Source organism: Stegodyphus dumicola, chromosome X1 (genome assembly GCF_044657685.1).
Source record: "Stegodyphus dumicola isolate Sdum_Otavi_A_Nest chromosome X1, ASM4465768v1".
Lineage (NCBI taxonomy): Eukaryota > Metazoa > Arthropoda > Arachnida > Araneae > Eresidae > Stegodyphus > Stegodyphus dumicola.
In genome coordinates this window covers 17,274,416-17,296,308 of record NC_140780.1, presented here as the reverse complement: position 1 = coordinate 17,296,308, position 21,893 = coordinate 17,274,416, and the positions used below count along the sequence as shown (strand labels likewise).

General features: G+C 33.4%; 1 protein-coding gene across 6 annotated transcripts in view; it reads left to right on the top strand.

Annotated features, from left to right (window-relative positions):
* The window catches only part of AP-1gamma (adaptor protein complex 1, gamma subunit), a 190,118-nt gene that overhangs the window by 147,968 nt on the left and 20,257 nt on the right, over positions 1–21,893 (top strand). For all 6 annotated transcript variants that reach the window (XM_035352909.2, XM_085808333.1, XM_085808332.1 and 3 more), the window contains exons 19-22: positions 619–687; positions 771–931; positions 1,068–1,166; positions 1,266–1,379. In XM_035352909.2, the coding sequence (XP_035208800.2) occupies positions 619–687; positions 771–931; positions 1,068–1,166; positions 1,266–1,367 (431 nt within the window). In that variant the 3' untranslated portion in view covers positions 1,368–1,379. The remainder of the gene's footprint in view (positions 1–618; positions 688–770; positions 932–1,067; positions 1,167–1,265; positions 1,380–21,893) is intronic.

Sequence of the window (21,893 nt, the reverse complement as noted above, 5' to 3'; positions counted from 1 at the left end):
TATACTCCAGGTCTTGAACCTTGACTAATGACTCCAGCAAAAAAAGCAAAATTAAACGTTGATAGTGGAAGCATTTCAAGAGACCTGGACAGAATCATTTGAAGTTATTTGAACACAATATGAAAGCATTATGCATTCTGTGAATCGAAAGTTTTGTTTGTCGCACATCTAGTGTCAGACGGCACTTAAACACCAATCGCAAGATTGCTGCCAAACTTGATGAAGCTGAACAGAAGGAGTTTATCGAAGGGAAATTGAGGAATTGTAATTATCAAAAAGTTGGCTTTTGCAATTGTCTTTCTAAAACAAACCATCTAACAATGGCCAACTTTCAAATTTCGCTGTGCCTGGCAAAAAATCTTAAACTGCTCTCAGATGGGGGATTTAATCAAAGAGGTTTTGGGCACGCAGCCCCAAAAAGGTTCACCACCACTGATCTAGGGCAAATAGTCATTAAATATGAAAATCAGAAAGAGTAGTAGTTTCAATTTCCTTTAATGTATTCTTCTTTAACTGAATATTCACAAAACATTTTTATGAACTGTGTTTGTGAAATATGTATGCTTAAGTCTTTGTTTCAGAGAGTAATGTATTTGCTAATTCATTCATACATTGTAGGCTCTTATAGTCCGTCTGCACCTGACATTTTATTGGAGAGATACGTAGGCTCTCAACAAAGTGCAAAAGGTAATTTTTTTATAATGTTTTTAAAGGAAATAATTGTGTTAACTTTAAATTACGGTATCTGTATTTTCTATTATTTTCCTTAGGTATTCCTCCAATCACAGCCTTTGAGAAGAATGGCCTGAAAATCATTTTTGAATTTGATAAATCACCTGATAATCCACAAATGATTATTATTAATCTCATAGCTACAAATTATTCTTTAGTCCCTATACATGATTTCCTGTTTCAAGCTGCTGTCCCTAAGGTTAGTTTATGATTTGTGAATTATGTGCCAGGTTAACTAACACATTATGTAATGTGAAAATGCAATTAAGTTTTTTGTCTGAATGTTTATATTCTATTCCTGGTTTGTCTAACTTGTTTCTTTTCATAATTTCTAGGTATTTCAGTTGCAATTGTTACCACCCTCAAATAATATAATACCTGCCAATAACATGGGTTATATCCAACAAACGCTCAAAATTTTAAATCCTAGCAAGGTCAGTTTTATTTGAATTAGTAAAATGTTTTTCTTCTATTAGATGTAAGTTGAACTTAGATATCTACTTCAAAATGCTAAATATGTTTTTCATATGTAGAGTCAGCTACGAATGAAGCTGAGGATATCCTATGTATCAAATGGCAATGCCGTCTTAGAACAAGTAGAAGTAAATAATATACCCCAAGCTGTATATTTGTAAATCAATTGAAAAGTAAGTTTTTTTTTATTACTTGTTCTATCCTTTATGTTTATGTCAATATTTAAGCTAGATAATTTACACAAATATGTGCAGCTTTTAGATTTTCATGGAGGATGCTGTAAATCAGCCTTTCTCTGTTCTTTGGAGAAGCTCGTGAATTTGCATGAAATTCCTGCATGTTGATGAATTTATAGAGTCATCACAAAAAAAAAAAAAAAAATAGCATGATTCACATAGGGCATTTTATTTCTTTGTAATATTATAAATATTTTAATATATGTAGAATTATTTAATTTCTCCTGTAAAAGAAAACTGTCGTTTAGCTATTTTCCAGGTAAGTAGACAGATATAGCTTCATATATATGTATATATGAACTCGAAAAAAATATAGGAAAAAGAAAATTAGGCTTTGATGTAGTAGAGAATATTAAATGGAAGTGCAGTTATTAAAAAAAAAAATTTATCTTTCTGTCATTTTCTATTATGAAATTTAGTCTGCCCTTGTTTATTGTCACAAGTCTTTTTGAGAAAATGAATACAATGTAAGAGGAACTTGCAATAACTCGGTAAGCTGAATGTCTTACTGTGAGATATGGTGTGTTACAGAAAAACTGACGATAATTTACATCATGATAATATTCAACCGAAATCTATTTTCATGCTAATTCTAATATAAAATCTGCTCTAGCTGTAATGAAATCCTGTTGCAGATGTGCAGTGCTGCCTGTGGCATCATAAAATACACAGTTAAGAATTCAGGAGGATGACCTTAAGCATTAGTGTTTTTTTTTTTTTTTTTTTTTTTTTTTTTTTTGAAGATATATCAGAGGTAGGATTTCTAGCATTTCTGTTGCAAGATCGCACTTTAAATAGAAAATAATTACTGTTGCAATCGAAAGCAAGCAAATTCGGAAATTGTTTAAGGTAATAAATGATGCCCATGTGGATGCATGCAAAAACTTTATATATATGAATCAAAGTTTTGCATTCATGCAATTTGAATTAAGTATTTCATAATCATATAAAATAGGTTCACCAATTTGGAACAGCATGTATTTTTAATATTTGTTAAATCCTGCTCAGTATTAATTAGCCATCTCTAGGAAATCATAACTATTACAGTGGCCTAATAGTAGATAGTGCTAATTCAGAAATCTTAGCATGATTAACAGAATAGGAATTTTCTTAACTGCTTCATTTATCAACATGGGTTTGTGATGTCATTATTTTGTCAAGAGAAATCATTTTAGACCATGCAAAATAAGCAGATTTAGGTAGATCAGAAAATTCTCTCATATTGGTCACTTCTTGTATTTCACCCCTCAATTTCTTTAAAAGAGTCGAAGTCATAACTAACACTGGGATGAAAATTTTAGGTACTTTAGCAAAGTGCAAGCAATGAATCACCAAACATTGTTAAGCCACTGCCACTGATATTGCAACCACTTTCTGTCATTCTCCTCCTGGATTTTTAACATCTGACAGTTGATTATTTTTCTCAGGACTCCATTGCGTGTGGTTATGATGAAAATTAAATATTAACCTACAACTGAGGAAAATATCATACTATTTCTTAAGGAAAAATTGTTCACTAATACATACTTCATTATGTGACTTACTACAAATTCTCTAGTCAGTCATAGAATGAAGTTGTAATTTGCCATTTGCTGGCAGAGCAAGAAATATGGAAGGACAGTGTAACATCACACATAATATAACACCATTGAATTCATGTGCAATAGGGAAGCAGATGATTCATTTCAAAAAAGTCTAAATTATACTGAAAGTTTGGACTCCATTAACATTAAAAAAATAAGCTTTTTATTACTATTCCTATGTGGGCTATTACAAATGCTGCTTTAAATGTCTAAATATTGTGCTTTATGTGTTTCGTTCATTTATTAATTCATAGTTTTGGGGAAAACATATACCCTGAGATAATAATCTCAGCCTGTATGTAAAGTGCAATTGAAAAATAGATTTTGCTAAGTACTTATCACAGAAGAACTTTTCCGGAGTCTTTTCTTTTTTGTGGAAGAGATCTATTGTCTTCTTTAAAGACGTTTTTCTGAACAGGCTTCGTACGGTCCTTAAAAGTCCTTAGGTTTTTGGAATCAATTTTTGGTCCTTAAAAGTCCTTAATTTCATTCAAAATCGGCAGAAGGTCCTTAAATTTAATTATCTGAACTTTCTGCCTTGTTTTTATGACTGCTATTTTGAGTTTGAATTATCATTTTGAAGGAATATTTTTAGCAATAGTCACTGAACAATATTATCTTTTGAATGGGTTCATGGGTTATAATTTGTTTCTATTGCTAATAAAAAGGGTATGATACTGGAGTTTCTGAGCAAGAAGCATAAACATTTAAAAATTATTTAATTTTTTTCCCTAATAAAGAGTTCTTAAACAACTCTCCGCTTTTGGGTATGATGTGAATTCTTTTATTAAACGGCTCTAAATTTGGCAATTTTAAGATCAGTTTCGATATAAAATTTTTAATTCGGAGATCTGGGAATTTTTCGAAGATTTTTTTCAAACAGTATAACATTGATAAATTTAACTAAAATAATGATAATATTGTAGAAAGCTTTGTTCTATCCAGAAATATGATGAACGTGAACTTACTTCCTAGGTGGCTGTCTAGGGGCATGAAATGACGAATCTAATTTGTGGAAAACTCGAATATTTAATGGAAACACGAATAGCTGCTACAAACTACAAAGTGATTACATATGTGGCAGGAAATAGATGATATTATTTAGAGATGAGGCAAAACTAACATCTTTTACACATATGCGTGTTTGAATACCATCCTCTTTTTATACACGTCTTTAAATGCCATGTATAAAAAAAATTTTTTTACATATCGTTGTCATGCTTACTAACGTCCTTCTGCGAATGATTGCACAGTTCACTCTGTCATAGCACTCGGGACCCAAAGGTCCTTTCTCTATGGCTTGATACTGCATCTACTCAATTACGCATTCCCATAATATATTAAAATTATGTTAAAGGAATAACATTAAAACTTTTTTTTTTTTTGGCTGTCATGTTAAAAAGTGGCATTACTTTGCATTTTAGTGACTTATTATACAGTAGTTTGAATCTGAAAAATAAAAGAGGTAATAAATGCCATAAAGCACAGTTTATAAAATAATTCATAGCAAAATAGCTATGTAATTAATGAAAAATTTCTTCCTTTTAATTTTTGCATAGTTAAATTTTTCCCATGTAAATGTCTCAGAATTGACAGAATATGCATCAGTTTTTCTCTTTAAATTTAATTTTATGCTTTCTTCCACCACCACCACCTCCTTCCTCCTCTTTTTTTTAATATGTCCGGCTTTTTTTCTGTTACGAAATTGGTAGGTCAAATTTTCCTTTAGAATTTTGAGCATTGCAACCAGGAAAGTTTAGAAGGATTTGTACATATTGTCGTCACGCTCTTACTAATGTCCTTCTGCAAATGATTGCGCAGTTCACTCTGTCATAGCACTTGGGATCCAAAGGTTCTTTCTCTATGGCTTGGCACTACATCTACTCGATGCCACATTCCCATAACTGCTCGTTCCATCCTGATAGAATGTGGCCTCGCATTCTCGTAGTGCACCATCTACATCTAGGAATTCTGAAAAATAAAACTTAAAAAAAAAGAGATTTCTAGTTAGTATTGAGGGAAAAGTCGTCTTAAATGGTTTATTTCAGCCATCTTCCCTGATCATCTTAACATATACAGAAATAACAGCTTTAGCTCTTTTCAATGCTCTTTCAATGTTCGTTCATCTTTAAAAGTCTATCTGAATGCATCTATTTCACGAACACATCTTCCTTTGATGCCCTCTAAAACAGTGGTTCTTAACCAGGGTGCGGGAATGTATTTTTGGGGGTGCGGGAGAAGCTCCTACCTAACCATAAAAATTATTAAATATCATTTATTAAATTTCGGAACTACTCTGATATACGTCCTCAAGGCGCCAAATATTTTTAGCGAGAAACTCCATGCTGCCATATTGCTATCTAAATTTTTTGTCTACATTTCAAACTTTAAGCCTAAAATGTGTCCAAAAACACGGTTTTCGCGAATGCAAAAACCACATTTTGAACACACAATTTAAGCTAAAAATCCGAAACAAAAACAAAAAATTTAGATAGCAAAACCATGAAGTTTCTAACCAAAATTATTTGACAAGAGTCCATGTACACAGCGATATGTTTTAACTTAAAAAAACATCTACGAATGGCACCATCTAGGTAACGAACAAATTTACGAACTACGCACACCTCGCTTTAATAAATTAACATAACAACAATAAATTAACATAACAACAATAAATTAACATAACAACAATAAATTTCAAAGAATACCATGTACACAGCGTTCTGTTTCAACTTTAAAAAACATCTACGAATTGCACAATTTAGACAGTATGCGCTAATCAACAAAATAACTAAAATAAATTTCAAACAATAAAAAAAAAAACAATAACGACAGAAATTTATACTAAAAACACAATGAACATAACATTCTACAAAATAAGAACAAGAATAAAATAAAATGCACTTACCATTAATGCTTTTTCGAACAGCAGAAATACCAATTTCATACCGCCTTTAACATGCCGCCACGTAATCACTATCGTATTTATGTGACAGCCAGACACACTATCCAGAAAATTCATACTATGGTTCACAAATAAATGAAATAACAAATAATCACAAATCCCTACTTCTATCATGCACAGCCACTAAAAATAATCGCCCATACCTTCTTTCCACACCTTCAAATACCCATTGCCCCTCAACAGGATGGCCATGACTATATTTCCTTATGCCGAACTTCAATTCAACAACTTTCACCATTAAATCTTTCCCCCCTAGCTTCTCAGACACAAAGCATGATGGGAACCAACGAACTCCAGCGAAAGATTTTTCAACGTCAACAGGGTTGCCATACAATACGCAATCGTGCCAAAAACCATCGCAGAACACATATCGCCACATTTGGTGAAATTAGGGCATATATCAGAGTTGTACCTAAATTTCTTATAATAAAATATTTGAAATCTGCAATGGTGTCCCCTATACTGAAGGTCATAAAAATTGGTAGCACCAGAGTCGTAGCTAGGTTTTCAGCGCCCAGGAACAACTAAAGGTTTCGTGCCCCCTACTGCTTGCCAAGGATGCAAAACATTTAATTCTAAAATGTAACATCAGTTTGGCACCCCTTGGATTCTGTGCCCGGGGACAGATGCCCCCTTCTAGCTACGCCCCTGGGTAGCACCTAGCTCACTTATCGGCAAAAGACACAGGAAAGAGCTGGTGCCGATGGGTGTATACACTACACTACGAAAAGGCATGAAACGCTACAAATGAACACGAACAGGCAGCTAGGTGACGGAGAAAAGAAAAAAAAACTTTGTGGGAATACAAGCGTGACCTTCGAGAAACCTTGATAGCCACGATACAAGCAGAGAACGTTATCCCAGCTTGCGCATGCGCTATGTTCAACATGTTCTACTCCAATGACATCTATGGATTCACAGAGTTGTATCTGCATCTACTGCGCCTGTGTTAGGTTGAGTCAACGATTGTGTCTGCGACATGTGTATTCTGACTTGTCCAGAAACCTCTTCAGACTAATACATTCTTAATTGCCCGTTCAAGCCGAATAGAATTCAGTAATATTATAAACGTAAGAACATTATATATATTATATTACATTATTTCTAAATAATTAAATCGATTATAGTGAACCCCACTATGTCAAAAAAAAGACAATGGAACGATAAGTATGCTGGTTATGGATTTACCTGCACAACCGAAAAAGATGGCATGCAATGACCACAATGCATCTTGTGTTCCAAGATATTTTCAAAGAGCAATCTCAAACCTTCGAAGTTATTAGAGCATTTCAACAATGTGCATGGTGGCGAAAAAGCGCATAGCATGAACAGCTTGAAGTCAAAGAAGGCTCGGTTTGATACCAGTGGAACTATCCTAAAATTGTGCGGACCAGCAATTCAAAAACCTTTATTAGAAGCATCGTATCAAGTGGCATATTTATGTGCAAAAAAAAAAAAAAGAAAGAAACTTCACATGATCGCTGAAGAGTTGATTAAACCTTCTGCTTTAATTATTGCTAAAACTGTTTTAGATTCAGAAGCACATAAAAAAATCCAACAGATTCCATTATCGAATGATATTATATGATCGCGAATACAAGATCTCAGTGAAGATATTTTAATGCAAGTAATTGAAGACATAAAAATCAGTCCACTAAAATAAGCATGCAACTGGATGAGTCAACTGATGTTGATAATTGTAGCGCAACTTTTGGTATTTGTCAGGTATGTGAAGGAAAAAGAGGTGATAGAAGAATTTATATTTTGTGAGCCACTGGAGGTGAATACAAGGGGAATTGATATTTTCAATCGCATCAAAGATTTTTTTACTAAATATCAATTACCAATGAATGTGATTGGCTGAATATGCACTGATGGAGCCCAAGCAATGTTAGGCAAAAATTCAGGATATTTTCACACATGAAAAGAGAATTACCGGAAGTTATTAATGCATTGCATGTTGCATCGTCATGCACTTACGTCGAAAGCATTGCCAGAAAGTTTAAAACAACATCTAACTACAGCAGTAAATGTACTAAAATACATCCCAGGGCGAGCGCTTAAGCATCGCATTTTTCGTGCATTTTGCGAAGAAATCGGTGCTGATCATACCATGTTCCCATATCACATTGAAATACCATGGTTATCTAAGGGTCACATGCTTAATAGAGTTTTTGAATTGCGTGAGAAAATTATTCGATTACTGACTAGTCAAAACTGTTATTTAGTAAAAGATTTTGAGAGTAATTATGCAATGCTGAGGCTGGCCTACTTAGCAGACATATTTAGCCATTTAAATGAATTGAATCTGTCAATGCAAGGATTTGGTATAAATATAATAATATCTAGTGAACAATTATCTTCATTTATCGCAAAATTAGAAATTTGGATACGTCGAGTAGAAAAGGGGAATTTTGCAAACTTTTCCTTGCTTGATTATTGCGAAAAATGAAAAGAATACAATTACACCCGACATTGTAATACGTTTGAGACGATTGAGCGAATCATTCAATGGATACTTTTGTACCGGAAATATTACCAAAACTCAGAGATGGATACTGGATCCATTTCTATTTGACTTAAATTTGATGGCTGGTAGTGATATGAAAGAAGATCAACTTATTGAAATGCCAGCAAGTGGACATGTTCAAATGGAATTCGAACAATTAGAATTGCAACAATTCTGGTGTTCACAGTTACAACGTTATTCAGAGTTGGCGAACAGAGCACTGCAGTTACTCTTACTTTTTGCTACCACCTACTTGTGCGAAATGGGATTTTCATCACTTTTGCATATAAAATCTAAAGCGAGAAATTGCTTAAATGCAAGTGATGACTTATGCGTATGTCTTTCAAAAAAGGAACCTCGCTTCGCCAGTATAATAATGAACAAACAACAGACTAGTCATTAATAAAAATAATATTGTTTTGTATTTACATAAAATGTACAATGTTTTTCAATAAACAATAAGTTTCATAAAAAATGTATTTTTCTAGACTAAAAAAATTAAAACACATTTTTCAATGGGGTGCGGGAGATATATTTTCAGATTCAATGGGGTGCGACTCGCTAAAAAGGTTAAGAACAATTCGTCTGGATTCGTCTTCATATTTACGTCTTCTGAATGCATCGTCTTAGATACCGTCTGGATACATCTTCCGAATGCGTCTTCTAAAAATCATTTTCTTTAAGCCATCTTCCTTCATACGTTTCATCCTTAGACATCATCTTCATTCTTCTTAAAATAGTTCATTAACCCTTTGAGGGGCGGTATATAAAATAATTTAAACTGTGGTAAAATTTTGCATGAACTATAACTTATGGAATCAAAATCGTAAAAACAACCTTGTATATAGCGTAGGTATAATGAAACACTCAATCGATTTCGAGGGCAGCTAAAAGACCCTCCTTATCAGGAGAAAGAAATACCTAGAAAGAAGTAAATAAAGGAGAAGGAGTCACAGAAACATGTGGTCCTTATCAGCACTGCACGTGGTTATAACTAGATTTTTAATCCGAGTTGCACTGGCCGCCTACTTTTACTGAGCCAGGCTATCTGATCAAGCATAAAGGACAAGAAAAATTAGCGAAGTTAAAATAGGGAGCGAGGGGCAAATGCACCTTACGCTCAAAATCTGAACTTCAAATAATGGAAAGCAACCACTGAACGGATTTTTATACCCTCTGGTAGTACCAAATGCGAGGAGGTAACGCCATCTATCGGCAAAAATAACTGAATTATGATAGTAGAATTTTTAAAGGCATTAGGAAGGACTGGATTGGACTTCAAATCATTAACTAAACCTGCTAAATCTTTGTGAATGTGAAAAGCCTCAAGAAAATCCAATTCACCTATAGAAGAAGCCTTTTGTATAATTTTTGCAGACCCAAAATCAAAATTATAGTTAAAAGTCCAACTATGATACGCTACTGAAGACTTGTTAATTTCGCCTTCTCTGACATAAGATTCATGTTCCTTGATACGAAACTTCAACGCTCTTTTTGTTTGGCCAATATATCTTAAACCACACTGACACGATATACTATAAATTCCCCAAGAATTCAAGACAGAAACGCAATCTTTTAGAATCGAAGGGTGAATTTTATTAATAGGGGAGAAACCGACTTGAAAATTGAATTTCTGGAGAATCCGTGCAATTTTATAGATAACAGAAGGATAAAATGGAAGCACAACAAGGTCATTAATATTATTTCTAACAGTGGAATGTCTTCTTTGATGGGAATCTGAAAATTTTTTAATGGCTTTATCAATAATCACGGGAGAAAATCCACGGTCAATCGCAACTGCTCTCAAATAATTAAGTTCATTGGTAAGCAAAGATTCAGAGGAACAAACTTTAATCGCACGGAATACATAATAGTAAAAAGAAGCCATGTTTTGCTTAACACGGTGGCATGACTTGGCATGGGGTGGTAAACAAACTGCAAAGGGTTTACGGTACACAGTGGTGCTAAAATCAGTTTCATTGCAAATTATAAGAATATCAAGGAAGGGGAGTTTTTTTTTTTTTTTTTTTTTTTTTTTTTTAACGTGAACGGAAGCTTTAAGGCTACATTTCACGTGAAATGTAAAGTTCTCAACTGCTCTCAAATAATTAAGTTCATTTTTAAGCAAAGATTCAGAGGAACAAACTTTAAGCGCGCGGAATACATAATAGTAAAAAGAAGCCATTTTTTGCTTAACCAAGTCATGCCACCCTGGCATGACTTGGCATGGGGTGGTAAAGAAACTGCAAAGGGTTTACGGTACACAGTGGTGCTAAAATCTGTTTCATTGCGGATTATAAGAATATAGAGGAAGGGAAGGGAATTGTTGGATTCAATTTCAAGAGTGAATTGGATGGTTGGATCAATTGATTTCATAATAGATAGAATCTCGGATGAATCCTCTTTATAACCGTCAAAAAGTGCGAAAGTGTCGTCAACGTACCAAATCCAAAGACAAAAAGATAGTTTATCAAATAATTTCATCTCAAATTAGTGCATATAAATGTCAGCGAGTGCCGGAATGAGAGGATTACCCATAGCCAATCCTTCAACTTGACGAAAATTTGCATTTTGGTAAACAAAGTGGGTTTGACTCGGAGAAACTTTAGTAAGCGAAACCAACTCATTAATTTCAGTATGTGTGAAGTGAAATTCCCGAAGCCTAGTTTCAAGACAATTTAGTGCTCCTTCGACCGGAACATTAGTAAACAGTGATTTGACATCAAATGAAACCATAATGGAACGAAGTGGAGAAATATTTTTAAGGTTATCAATGACTTCAACAGAATTTTTTACAGTGTGAATATTGTTAGCAAGTAGAGGAGAAAATCTGGAAACTAAATATTTGGCCAAAGGATATGAAGCAGTACCTATGTTGGAAACAATTGGTCGAAAAGGAATACCGGTTTTGTGGACTTTTGGAAGAACATAAAGTCTAGCGCAATTGGTAATAGGTGGAATAAGTGATTTCTTCAACTGAGTTGGCAGAATGTGGGAAGATTTAATAGCACTTTTTACTTTCGTGAGGTCCGAAGTTGAAGGATCTTTAGGGATCGAGCAATATGGACCTTCATTTATCAGTTTAGAGTCTCCAGTAATATATGTGTGTTTGTCCATAACAACGATCTGTCCGCCCTTATCAGCTTCAGAGATAATGATATTAGTATCAGAATGAATTTCACGTAGGATCTCATTTTCCTTTTTGCTAAGATTCGAACCCAAAGATTTGTTGTTAAAATTAAAGTTATGAGTAATTAGGTGGCGGATTGTATCCTTCTGCGTTTCCAAAATTTTGGAGAATTTAAAGGCTTTCTATATAGGGGCGATAATTTGAGGAATTGAAGGTTTAGATGTCTTTGAAAAGTTGAAATTATATTTTAATACTTTTAACTGATCCTCCGAAAGATTCCTATTGGAGATATTAACGATGGGGTTAACGTTTACAGTGGGAAGATCAGCTAAATAGTTGGGACTATCTGACTTGTATGCGAGTTTAAGGAATTTAGAAATAAGCGCATTTTTATGCCGTTGACAAACGGTATCGGTTCTAGACCAGGATGTATGTTCAAATGAGGAAAAACTTTTCAGTGGAATTAGCAATTTTTAAATGGAGGTAATATAATTCAAATTCAATTTTAGATAAACGTTTGCGTGTGTCCCTTATAATGTGACGAAGAAGTGCCAATTTGAATTTATGCAAAATTTTTTTAACGTGAACGGAAGCTTTAAGGCTACAACGGAAGCTTTACATTTCACGTGAAATGTAGCCTTAAAGCTTCCGTTCACGTTTCAAAAAAAAAAAAAAACCCTCCCCTTCCTTGATATTCTTATAATTTGCAATGAAACTGATTTTAGCACCACTGTGTACCGTAAACCCTTTGCAGTTTGTTTACCACCCCATCCCAAGTCATGCCACCGTGTTAAGCAAAACATGGCTTCTTTTTACTATTATGTATTCCGTGCGATTAAAGTTTGTTCCTCTGAATCTTTGCTTACCAATGAACTTAATTATTTGAGAGCAGTTGCGATTGACCGTGGATTTTCTCCCGTGATTATTGATAAAGCCATTAAAAAATTTTCAGATTCCCATCAAAGAAGACATTCCACTGTTAGAAGTAATATTAATGACCTTGTCATGCTTCCATTTTATCCTTCTGTTAGCTATAAAATTGCACGGATTCTCCAGAAATTCAATTTTCAAGTCGGTTTCTGCCCTATTAATAAAATTCACCCTTCGATTCTAAAAGATTGCGTTTCTGTCTTGAATTCTTGGGGAATTTATAGTATATTGTATCAGTGTGGTTTAAGATATATTGGCCAAACAAAAAGAGCGTTGAAGTTTCGTATCAAGGAACATGAATCTTATGTCAGAAAAGGCGAAATTAACAAGTCTTCAATAGCGTATCATAGTTGGACTTTTAACTATAATTTTGATTTTGGGTTTGCAAAAATTATACAAAAGGCTTCTTCCATGTGTGAATTGGATTTTCTTGAGGCTTTTCACATTCACAGAGATTTAGCAGGTTTAGTTAATGATTTGAAGTCCAATCCAGTCCTCCTAATGCCTTTAAAATTCTACCATCTTAATTCAGTTATATTTGCCGATAGATGGCGTTACCTCCTCGCGTTTGGTACTACCAGAGGGTATAAAAATCCGTTCAGTGGTTGCTTTCCATTATTTGAAGTTCAGATTTTGAGCGTAAGGTGCATTTGCCCCTCGCTCCCTGTTTTAACTTCGCTAATTTTTCTTCTCCTTTATGCTTGATCAGATAGCCTGGCTCAGTAAAAGTAGGCGGCCAGTGCAACTCGGATTAAAAATCTAGTTATAACCACGTGCAGTGCTGATAAGGACCACATGTTTCTGTGACTCCTCCTTTATTTTCTTCTTTCTATGTACTTCTTTCTCCTGATGAGGAGGGACCTTTAGCTGCCCTCAAAATCGATTGAGTGTTTCATTATACCTACGCTAAATACAAGGTTGTTTTTACGATTTTGATTGTCACATTAGCGTGTTTCTCTTCTAGTCTATAACTTATGGACCCTAAGGACACAAAATTGAGACTTAAAAAAAATCTAGAGCGAAATCCTGAATTTTGAGAGCCGGTATATATTTTATATCGGCACCCCTCTAGGGCATTTTCTTCCAGGTAGTTGCCAACTGTTAATTTTGTTTTTTAAATTAATTTTGGGTACTTTTGATGTGCGTCTGTAGTGATAAGTGCTTGAATATAGTTATGTAAGTCTAGAGACAAAATTTTTTTTTAATTTCGGCTTAAATGTAAAATTTTAAAAATAAAATTTGTTTTTTTGCACTTTGATGATGCAACCCAGCTGAACATACTTATGTAAAATATGGGTAAAATGCTTTTCAACTTGATTTAAATTCAATATTATTTTATAAAAAAAATTAGCAAATATAACACTGCATGTGTAAATTGTATCATGCTGTAACTGAACTAGTATAATATTACAAGCAGATGTAACTCAGCCAAAATTTTTAAAAAATTGAAAAATGAATCACTACGACTGACTCAGCTGAGAAAGTATGTTGCATTTTTGAAGTTGTATTTTATGCTTTAGATAATATGTGAAAAAAAAACCATGCTTCATACTATGATACGAAGAATTGCACCCCCCCCTTCACGCACACACACTTTAGATTTCTTATTTTGATTTTCAACCCCTTTGGCTTCATAGGAGATTCTTTTCAACTTTTGGATAAATTTTAGTTTGCATCTAAAACGGGGCTTAGAAATATTTTTCCTCCTTTCACCAATTGTGAAAATTTATTTCTGAAACAACCTATTTGTATCAACCAGAGCGCAAATTTCTCTTGTGTTCTCTAGTCTTTCATCTGAAATTAACAAAGAATTAAAAAGAATTTCCCTAAAGAATAAAAGCGTGCTTTCAAACCAGCAGTTTTTGTGATTACACTATGAGATGGACCTTAAGTACATTTCCATTTTAAGTGAGCTTTTCCTTTGTGTGATCTTATCACACTTCACAAAGGGAAGAAGGCGTGACTCCCAAATGACAAATTGGTTGTCAATCACCTCTTTTTTCATTTTCTTACATTCTAGGATTTTGGAAAACAGGAAGCAACAGGTATCTTTTGGGGGCTAGCATGCCACGTTTAACCCCCATAATTGTGTAAAGTTTTGACTCCAGACGGCAATTTTGAAATCGACTTGGGAAAGGGATAAGTGCTGAAATAAAAATTTTAGCTAAACACAGACGAATGAAATTTGAGCTGAGTACACAAAGAATAAATGAAACTAATATACTTGTATTCAGTCCTAGCGCAGAGTCAGTAAACTCCCCATTCCTCCATGAACATAATATTTAATCCTAAACAACTTATAAGTTAATCATGAAAAATTATTACATCATAAACTGTTATAATAATAAAGAAATTCTGTCACGTCACAGAGTAGAAAAGGAGAAGACTGGTGCTGCTATCTATTGGTGTGGTACCCTCAGTGTGGGCGCTATATACCGGTTTTAAAATCATATAAATAATCTTCTGTTAATTATCACTTCTGACTGAAATTAAGTAAATATATAAGATTCAGCATGTGCACGTCATATATCTGCAGATTTTAAATTTTTTCTTTCCCTTCTATAGAATTTATCAATCTTCCAACATGATACCTTGGAACGAGGTATATTTATTTCATAACTGTAAAATATTGAGGATTCATAGGGTTATGTTGCCATTTAGAATCGAAAGAAAATACTAGACACTTACGATTATAGCTTTTGGTGTAGAAAAATTAGCATTTTTTCGGAGGTTAAAAAAATTTACACACAACCGGTATATATTATATACTGGTGCCCTTCAAAGGGTTAATCAAATCGGGAAAATTTGTCAACTTGGAAAAAAGTCTAAATCAGGAATCATCAAAATCTTTATTTCATTATCAAAGCCTTTTGGTTTTCTTCCTGGATCTTCCTGGATCTTCTGAATCTGCTGTTTTGCTTCATCTTCTTTAGTTTCTTTTGTTCCGTCTTTGCTTTCTGTATCAGCGTCATTGTCATCAGGTTTTCTGATCAACTTCTGCTCTTCAATCTTCTACTCTTCTTCGATGGTCTCTGTAGTTTCTTCATCTCCAGTGGCTTCTTTTGCTTCTCTATTGTAAGGTATTTCACTGAAATTGTTTTAGTAGAATTCGCATTTGATTCATCATCTTTAACAACTGACTCCTGTTCGGGAAAATGCTTCTCTTCAGAATCTCCTTGTGTCTTCTTCAGCTTCTTTTACCACTAATTCATGGTTCACAGCATCACTTTCATTCACCACTCTGTAAAGCATGTCTTTTGGTAAACAATAATCTCCATATGGCCTAGACTTCAAAACTTCTTTTATATTTTCATCAGTTTCTTGAGCTCGAACAATCTTAAATGTTATACCATCTTGAATTACCATACATACAGGATTTCGACTAAGAGCATCCACATGTCTCATACGGGTATCAGATCTGTGTTCGATTGTGTAATCATAATCTTGTAACATTAATTCCCATCTAGATATTTTAGTACAAATGTCTTTCTTGCTTATAGTTTGTTTGAATGCATTACAATCTGTCACAATTTTAAATGGTATGCCTAATACGTACACCCTGATTATTTTAAGAGCTACAACTGCTTTAACCTCTAAGTCATAGCTCGAATAGTTACGTTCAATGTCTGTCATCTTCCTACTCATATAATAAACCGGATGCATCTGATTATCAATTAAGGATTTTTCTGTAATAGAATCACACCATAACCGTCAGCACTAGCATCAGTGTGTATTTCGGTTTCTGCTTTTGGATTATGAATGCACATAACAGGTTCAGATGTCAAGATGCGTTTCAATTCGTTAAAAGCATAAAGTTCTTTAGTTTCGAATTTAAATTTAGAATCTTTCTTCAGTAAATCACTAAGCGGTTTTGCAATTAATGAATAATTAGGTGTAAATTTTCTGAAGTAACTAGTTAAACCCTAATAACTTTGAACATATTTTACACATTTAGGTTCTGGAAAGTTAATTACTGCTTTCGTTTCAGAAGAAGGATGATATAATTTCCCATCTTTAATTTTGTGCCCTAAAAATTCAATTTTGCGCTTCAAAAATTGGCATTTTTTAATGTTTAGTTCCAGCTCTTGTTCCGATGCAGTCTGTAATACGCGTTTCAATTTTTACATTCCCTGAGCTTCATTTTCAGAAGGAATAACAATGTCGTCCATATAGATTACAACAGTACTGTCCTTCAAAAGATCACAAAATATATCGTAGATGTATCTTTGATAAACACTTGGGCGGTTAGCAAGACCAAACGGAACTTTCAAAAATTCATATTGTCCATTTTGTGTTACAAAAGATGTGTATTTTCTACTTTCTTCGTCTACTTCAACATGAAAAAAACCGTTTTTCAAATCTAATGTTGTAAATACCATTGCTGCCTGTAATTTATCAATAACATCATCAATTAATGGCAGAGGTAAGCAATGGTGAATTATTTTTTTTATTCAGGCGCCGAAAGTCTAGGCATAGTCTAAATGAATCACATTTTTTTCTACTTAGTATGATATTACTTGCATAATCAGAACAGTTTGGTTTAATGATTTGTTTCTTAAACCATTCTGAAATCTGTTTATCAATTTCACGCTGCTCTGCGGGGGGAAAACGTTGCGGCACGCAATGAACTAATGAACTGGAAGTTGATCTGTCAGCACGATTCGCATCTTTATGGCAGATATTTTTACTTTATTCGGCTTATAATTTCTTACTAACTGTAGTATTTTATCTCTATGTACTCCGTCTATGATATGATTTAAATCAATTTCCCCGTCAATATAAATATCATGAATACACATCCAATAGTTTTCTGTTTGAAATTTTCTAATTTCGACTCTTTTTTCATTCACAGTTAATTCCACTTGCCTTATAATATCTGTACCAGTGATCGCTTGTAAAAACATTTCGTTTTCTGCGATAACACAAATATTTGATCGAAATTAAGAACCATCAATTTCGAATTCACCTTCAAATCTTCCTATAGGCTTAGTTTTACCATTACCTAACCCCGTTAACTGTAGATCTTGCGAAATAAGTTCAGCAGAACCTATCTTCTTATGTATATCTTCTCGGATTAGCGTTACTTGACTACCAGTATCTATTAAAGCATCAATTTGCAAATTGCCTAAATTAACAGTTTTATGCATTTCTTTCTGACAAGTCTGAGTTATTGGTGTTACATTTTTGGTATTTTGGATATTTTTAGATGTTTTATAACAAGCTACGGCTTTGTGTCCAAATAAATCGCATTTAAAACACTTATATCCTTTACTCTTATTGTTACACGGGTTAGATTTATGACCTTTACTTCCACAGTTATAACACATTGGCTTTTTACTCTTATTTGATGTAGTACGTGCTTTATTTTGTGTGTTAGTACTTGAATAACCCTTACTCTTCGTATCTGAGACACAAATTTTTCTATAAATTTTTAATTTCTCTTTGAATTCAGAAATAGTTTTATACCCATACAAAATAATTTTATTGCTACTCTGATCTGGTATCCCATTGATTACATAATCAAGAATTGATGAATCATCAAGAGAACCGTGACTGGCTATTTCACGCATGGCAATTAAATATTGAGAAAGTGATTCACCAAGTTTTAAGTATCATTTCTGTAATAAATTATGAAGTTGTGCACTGTTTATTTTTGAACCAAATTCAGATAAAAGAGTTTCTTTTAATTTGTCCCATGACATTATACTTTTCAAAGACCGGATAAATACTTTAGCAGAACCAGTAAGCAGTTTTTTAGCATAAACAAATTTCTGTAATCCCGATATCTTAAATAATTTCTTCTAAATCGCCAATGAAGGATTCAACTGGATATGTAACAGTTCCATTAAATTCAGAAACAGTTTTTAAGATATCACTAAATTGTAGGAAAATATTGCTAGGTATTATAATGTTTTCATCCACTGAGTTATTTATGGGAGGTGATTCTGACCGAACAGAATTAACATCATCATTTTTATCAGACTTATAAACACTTTCATTTTCAGATAACTCATCATCATCATCATCATCCTTTTTGGATTTTAGAAGCTTAAAATCACCAAAACTATTTAATATTAAATCACAGTTTTTATCAGAATTTGAATCATAATTAAGATGTAACAAATTACACACCGAAATAAAATCATTTGCAGTAAAAGTTTTAAGTTATTTTTGTTTTGTTTTTTCAATATTAAAATCAGATGGGAAAACCTCAAAAGTTACTCAATCTCTCTCTCTATTTTTCCGATCGCCTAAAGTTCCAAACACAATGTGATGTAAGAGTTTAATTGACTTAGTTGGCTCAGTCCTTAGAGAATTTGAAATTCTAGGAGTAGAATTTAAGGTAGTCATCTCAATTCATAGTATCGTAGAACACTATTCTTAGAAGTAACAATGTGGAAATAATTGAAAAAAAAACTTACTTCTTTTCTTTTGTAATATTCATAATGATTCTTCCTAGGCTCATTGTGGCTGGAGCACCACATGATGTGGGAAGCTTTGTTCTATCCAGAAGAAATATTATGAATGTGAACTTACTTCCTAGGTCGCTGTCTAGGGGCGTGAAATGACGAATCTAATTTGTGGAAAACTCGAATATTTAATGAAAACGCGAATAGCTGCTACAAACTACAAGATGATTACATATGTGGCAGGAAATAGATTTTATTTTACAGGTGAAGCAAAACTAACGTCTTTTACACATATGCATCTTTGAATAGCGTCCTTTTTTTATACACGTCTTTAAATGCCGAGTATAAAAAAATATTTGTACATATCGTCGTCATGCTCTTACCAACGTCCTTCTGGGCATGATTGCTCAGTTCACTCTGTTATAGCACTCGGGACCCTTTCTGTTACAGAATTGGTAGGGCTAATTTTTCTTTAGAATTTTAAGCACTGCAAACCAGGAAAGTTTAGAAGGATTTGAAGGCAAGATTTGCAAACACACAATTCTAGTGAAAAATGTGACAAAAGGAAAAATGTTTTCATTGTATTTTACAGAAAGTTTGTGATGAATTTCTTACATTTTGGAAAATTTTTGAAAGGACAATGAAAACATAATGTTTGAATGTTATACTTCTGATACTAAAAGTCTCTTTCTTAACATGTTTACCTTCCCTTTATTTTCTCAACTTTTCACTGGACACAAGTATGGAAAATATCAAAAATGTTTCTAATCTTTTTGCATGCACAGGCATTTATAAAGAAGAATTTTTCTGTTAATAAACAAATTGAAAACTGACAAGAAAAAGATACACCTTATATGTCTTAATAGATATATATACACAAGGCTGGCACTAGGCATTTTCCCACCTGATGCAATCTCTGTGGATCCTAAATTCTGCCCCCTAGGGCCTTCCTAAATTATGCTGCCTAGTGCTGTCCTGAAGTTTGCTCCCAGTGCCTGCCCTAAATTCTAGAAGTTTTACCATTTCTAGAGTTTGTTGCTCGGTGCATCATTAAATTCTAAAAATTCTACCTAATAGGCTCTGAAACCAACCCTTACCGTATATCATTTCATATTTATTCTGAATGTTCAGCCTTTTTTTTTTTTTTTTTTTTTTTTTTTTTTTTTTTTTTTTTTACATTCTTAATGCATCTGGTTTTTTAGAATAACAGAAATCTTTAATTAATTCCAAAAATTCTAAAGTGAAGAGGAAACATTGAAGAAAGAAACTGAATACATAAAGAGGTAAAAAAAAATATATATTCTTCAAAGATATGCACTGTTATTATTATGCAAATTAACCAGCTGTTTACAATTTTAGCCTTTACTATAACTTCCCCTTTTTGTTTCCTCACCATAATGCAAATCAGATAGTTTTTTAAACTGAGGTTTTTAGATTGTAAGATAGAGTGCTTTTGCCCTTCACTTAGTTCCTGCCAGCACTGATAATTTGTAATTATTTGTATTTGTGTTATCACTGCTGACATTTGAATTTGTTACTACGGTAGAGTTACTGAGTCAGCTTAGATTAAAATTAAATTATATAGTCTTTGACTACTAATGCGCATTCATAGTTTTAATTTGACTGTTCCTGTTTGATTGCATCACCACAAACTGTAGTTGATTTTGTCAACATTAGAATGTGCCTGTATGTTCTAAGTTCGTTTTAAATATATAAGAAGTTTGCTTAAACTTTTATGTGACTTTGTAGTTACTTTCAGACATAGCGATAATTTCCTTCATGTCTATCAGAGGTTTTGGATTATTAACTTTCACCAGATCAAGTAAAACCTTGTTAGGTACACTGTTAAGAGACTGGCAAGTCAGGAGATAAAACACACAAAAACTAGTGGAAACATTGGTTTGTGTATTGAAATGGATTTCTAATTACTAGAAAAGATGTTTAAAGGGAAGAAACATTATATAAATTAAGCCAAAATATCTGGGAAGGCTTCAAATTAGAAAGATGCATAAATATCTTGTGTAGCTTTTAATGTTTAAATTCCTGTCCATGCGATGTGTGCGTTGTTATATAACAATTTCAAAATTAACTAGAAGTGGACTGTACTAAATATTTTATTCGACAACTTTAATCAAATGCGTGCCATCTTTCAAGCAATGACTTTCTACTCACAACAACAGCAAAAAAAAAAAAAAAATAAAACTGAGTAAGCGTTTACAGGGTTGCTGTAATGAACATCTGCGCCATGCAAGGTGCCAAGAAGAGAAAAAATGACGTAATCTTACAGTTAAATAGTCCTAATTACTTAACATACCCCCCCCAGCATTGAAGGGTTACTTCAATAATTTCGTGCGATAATACTCATAACCTACAAAATTGTACAATTACTACCTTATACAATAAAGCAATACGAATAACATCTCTTAATTCAATATAATAATATTCAATTTTCAATACAAAATTTTATACACAATACAAGTTGCAATACAAGTTTTATAATGATAAACTAACACTTAACTAACTTAGGAAGCTTCTTCTTGGGGTAAAATTGCAATTTTTGTAATTCCACGCTTAATGATGCCCTTTGCTGTCTGTATTTCTACTACTCTAACCTTTCCGCCAACTCCAGGAAAAAGTCTTGTAATGCGCCCTAACACCCATCTACAGACAGGAAGCTCATCCTCCTTAACTAGTGCTAGCATACGTGTTTTAATATTCGTTTGTTCTACCTTCCATTTTGAACGCTGTTGTAGTGTGTTTAAATAGTCACTATGCCAACGATTCCATATCAACTGGACAAATCTGGTAGTTCGTTTCCATCTTGAGAGTCTGTTTTCAGGTATATTAATTAATTCAGGTTCTGCTATAGCATTCAATCAATATTTGGATCAGCTAAACCAATGAGTTGCAACTGCTTAACATCA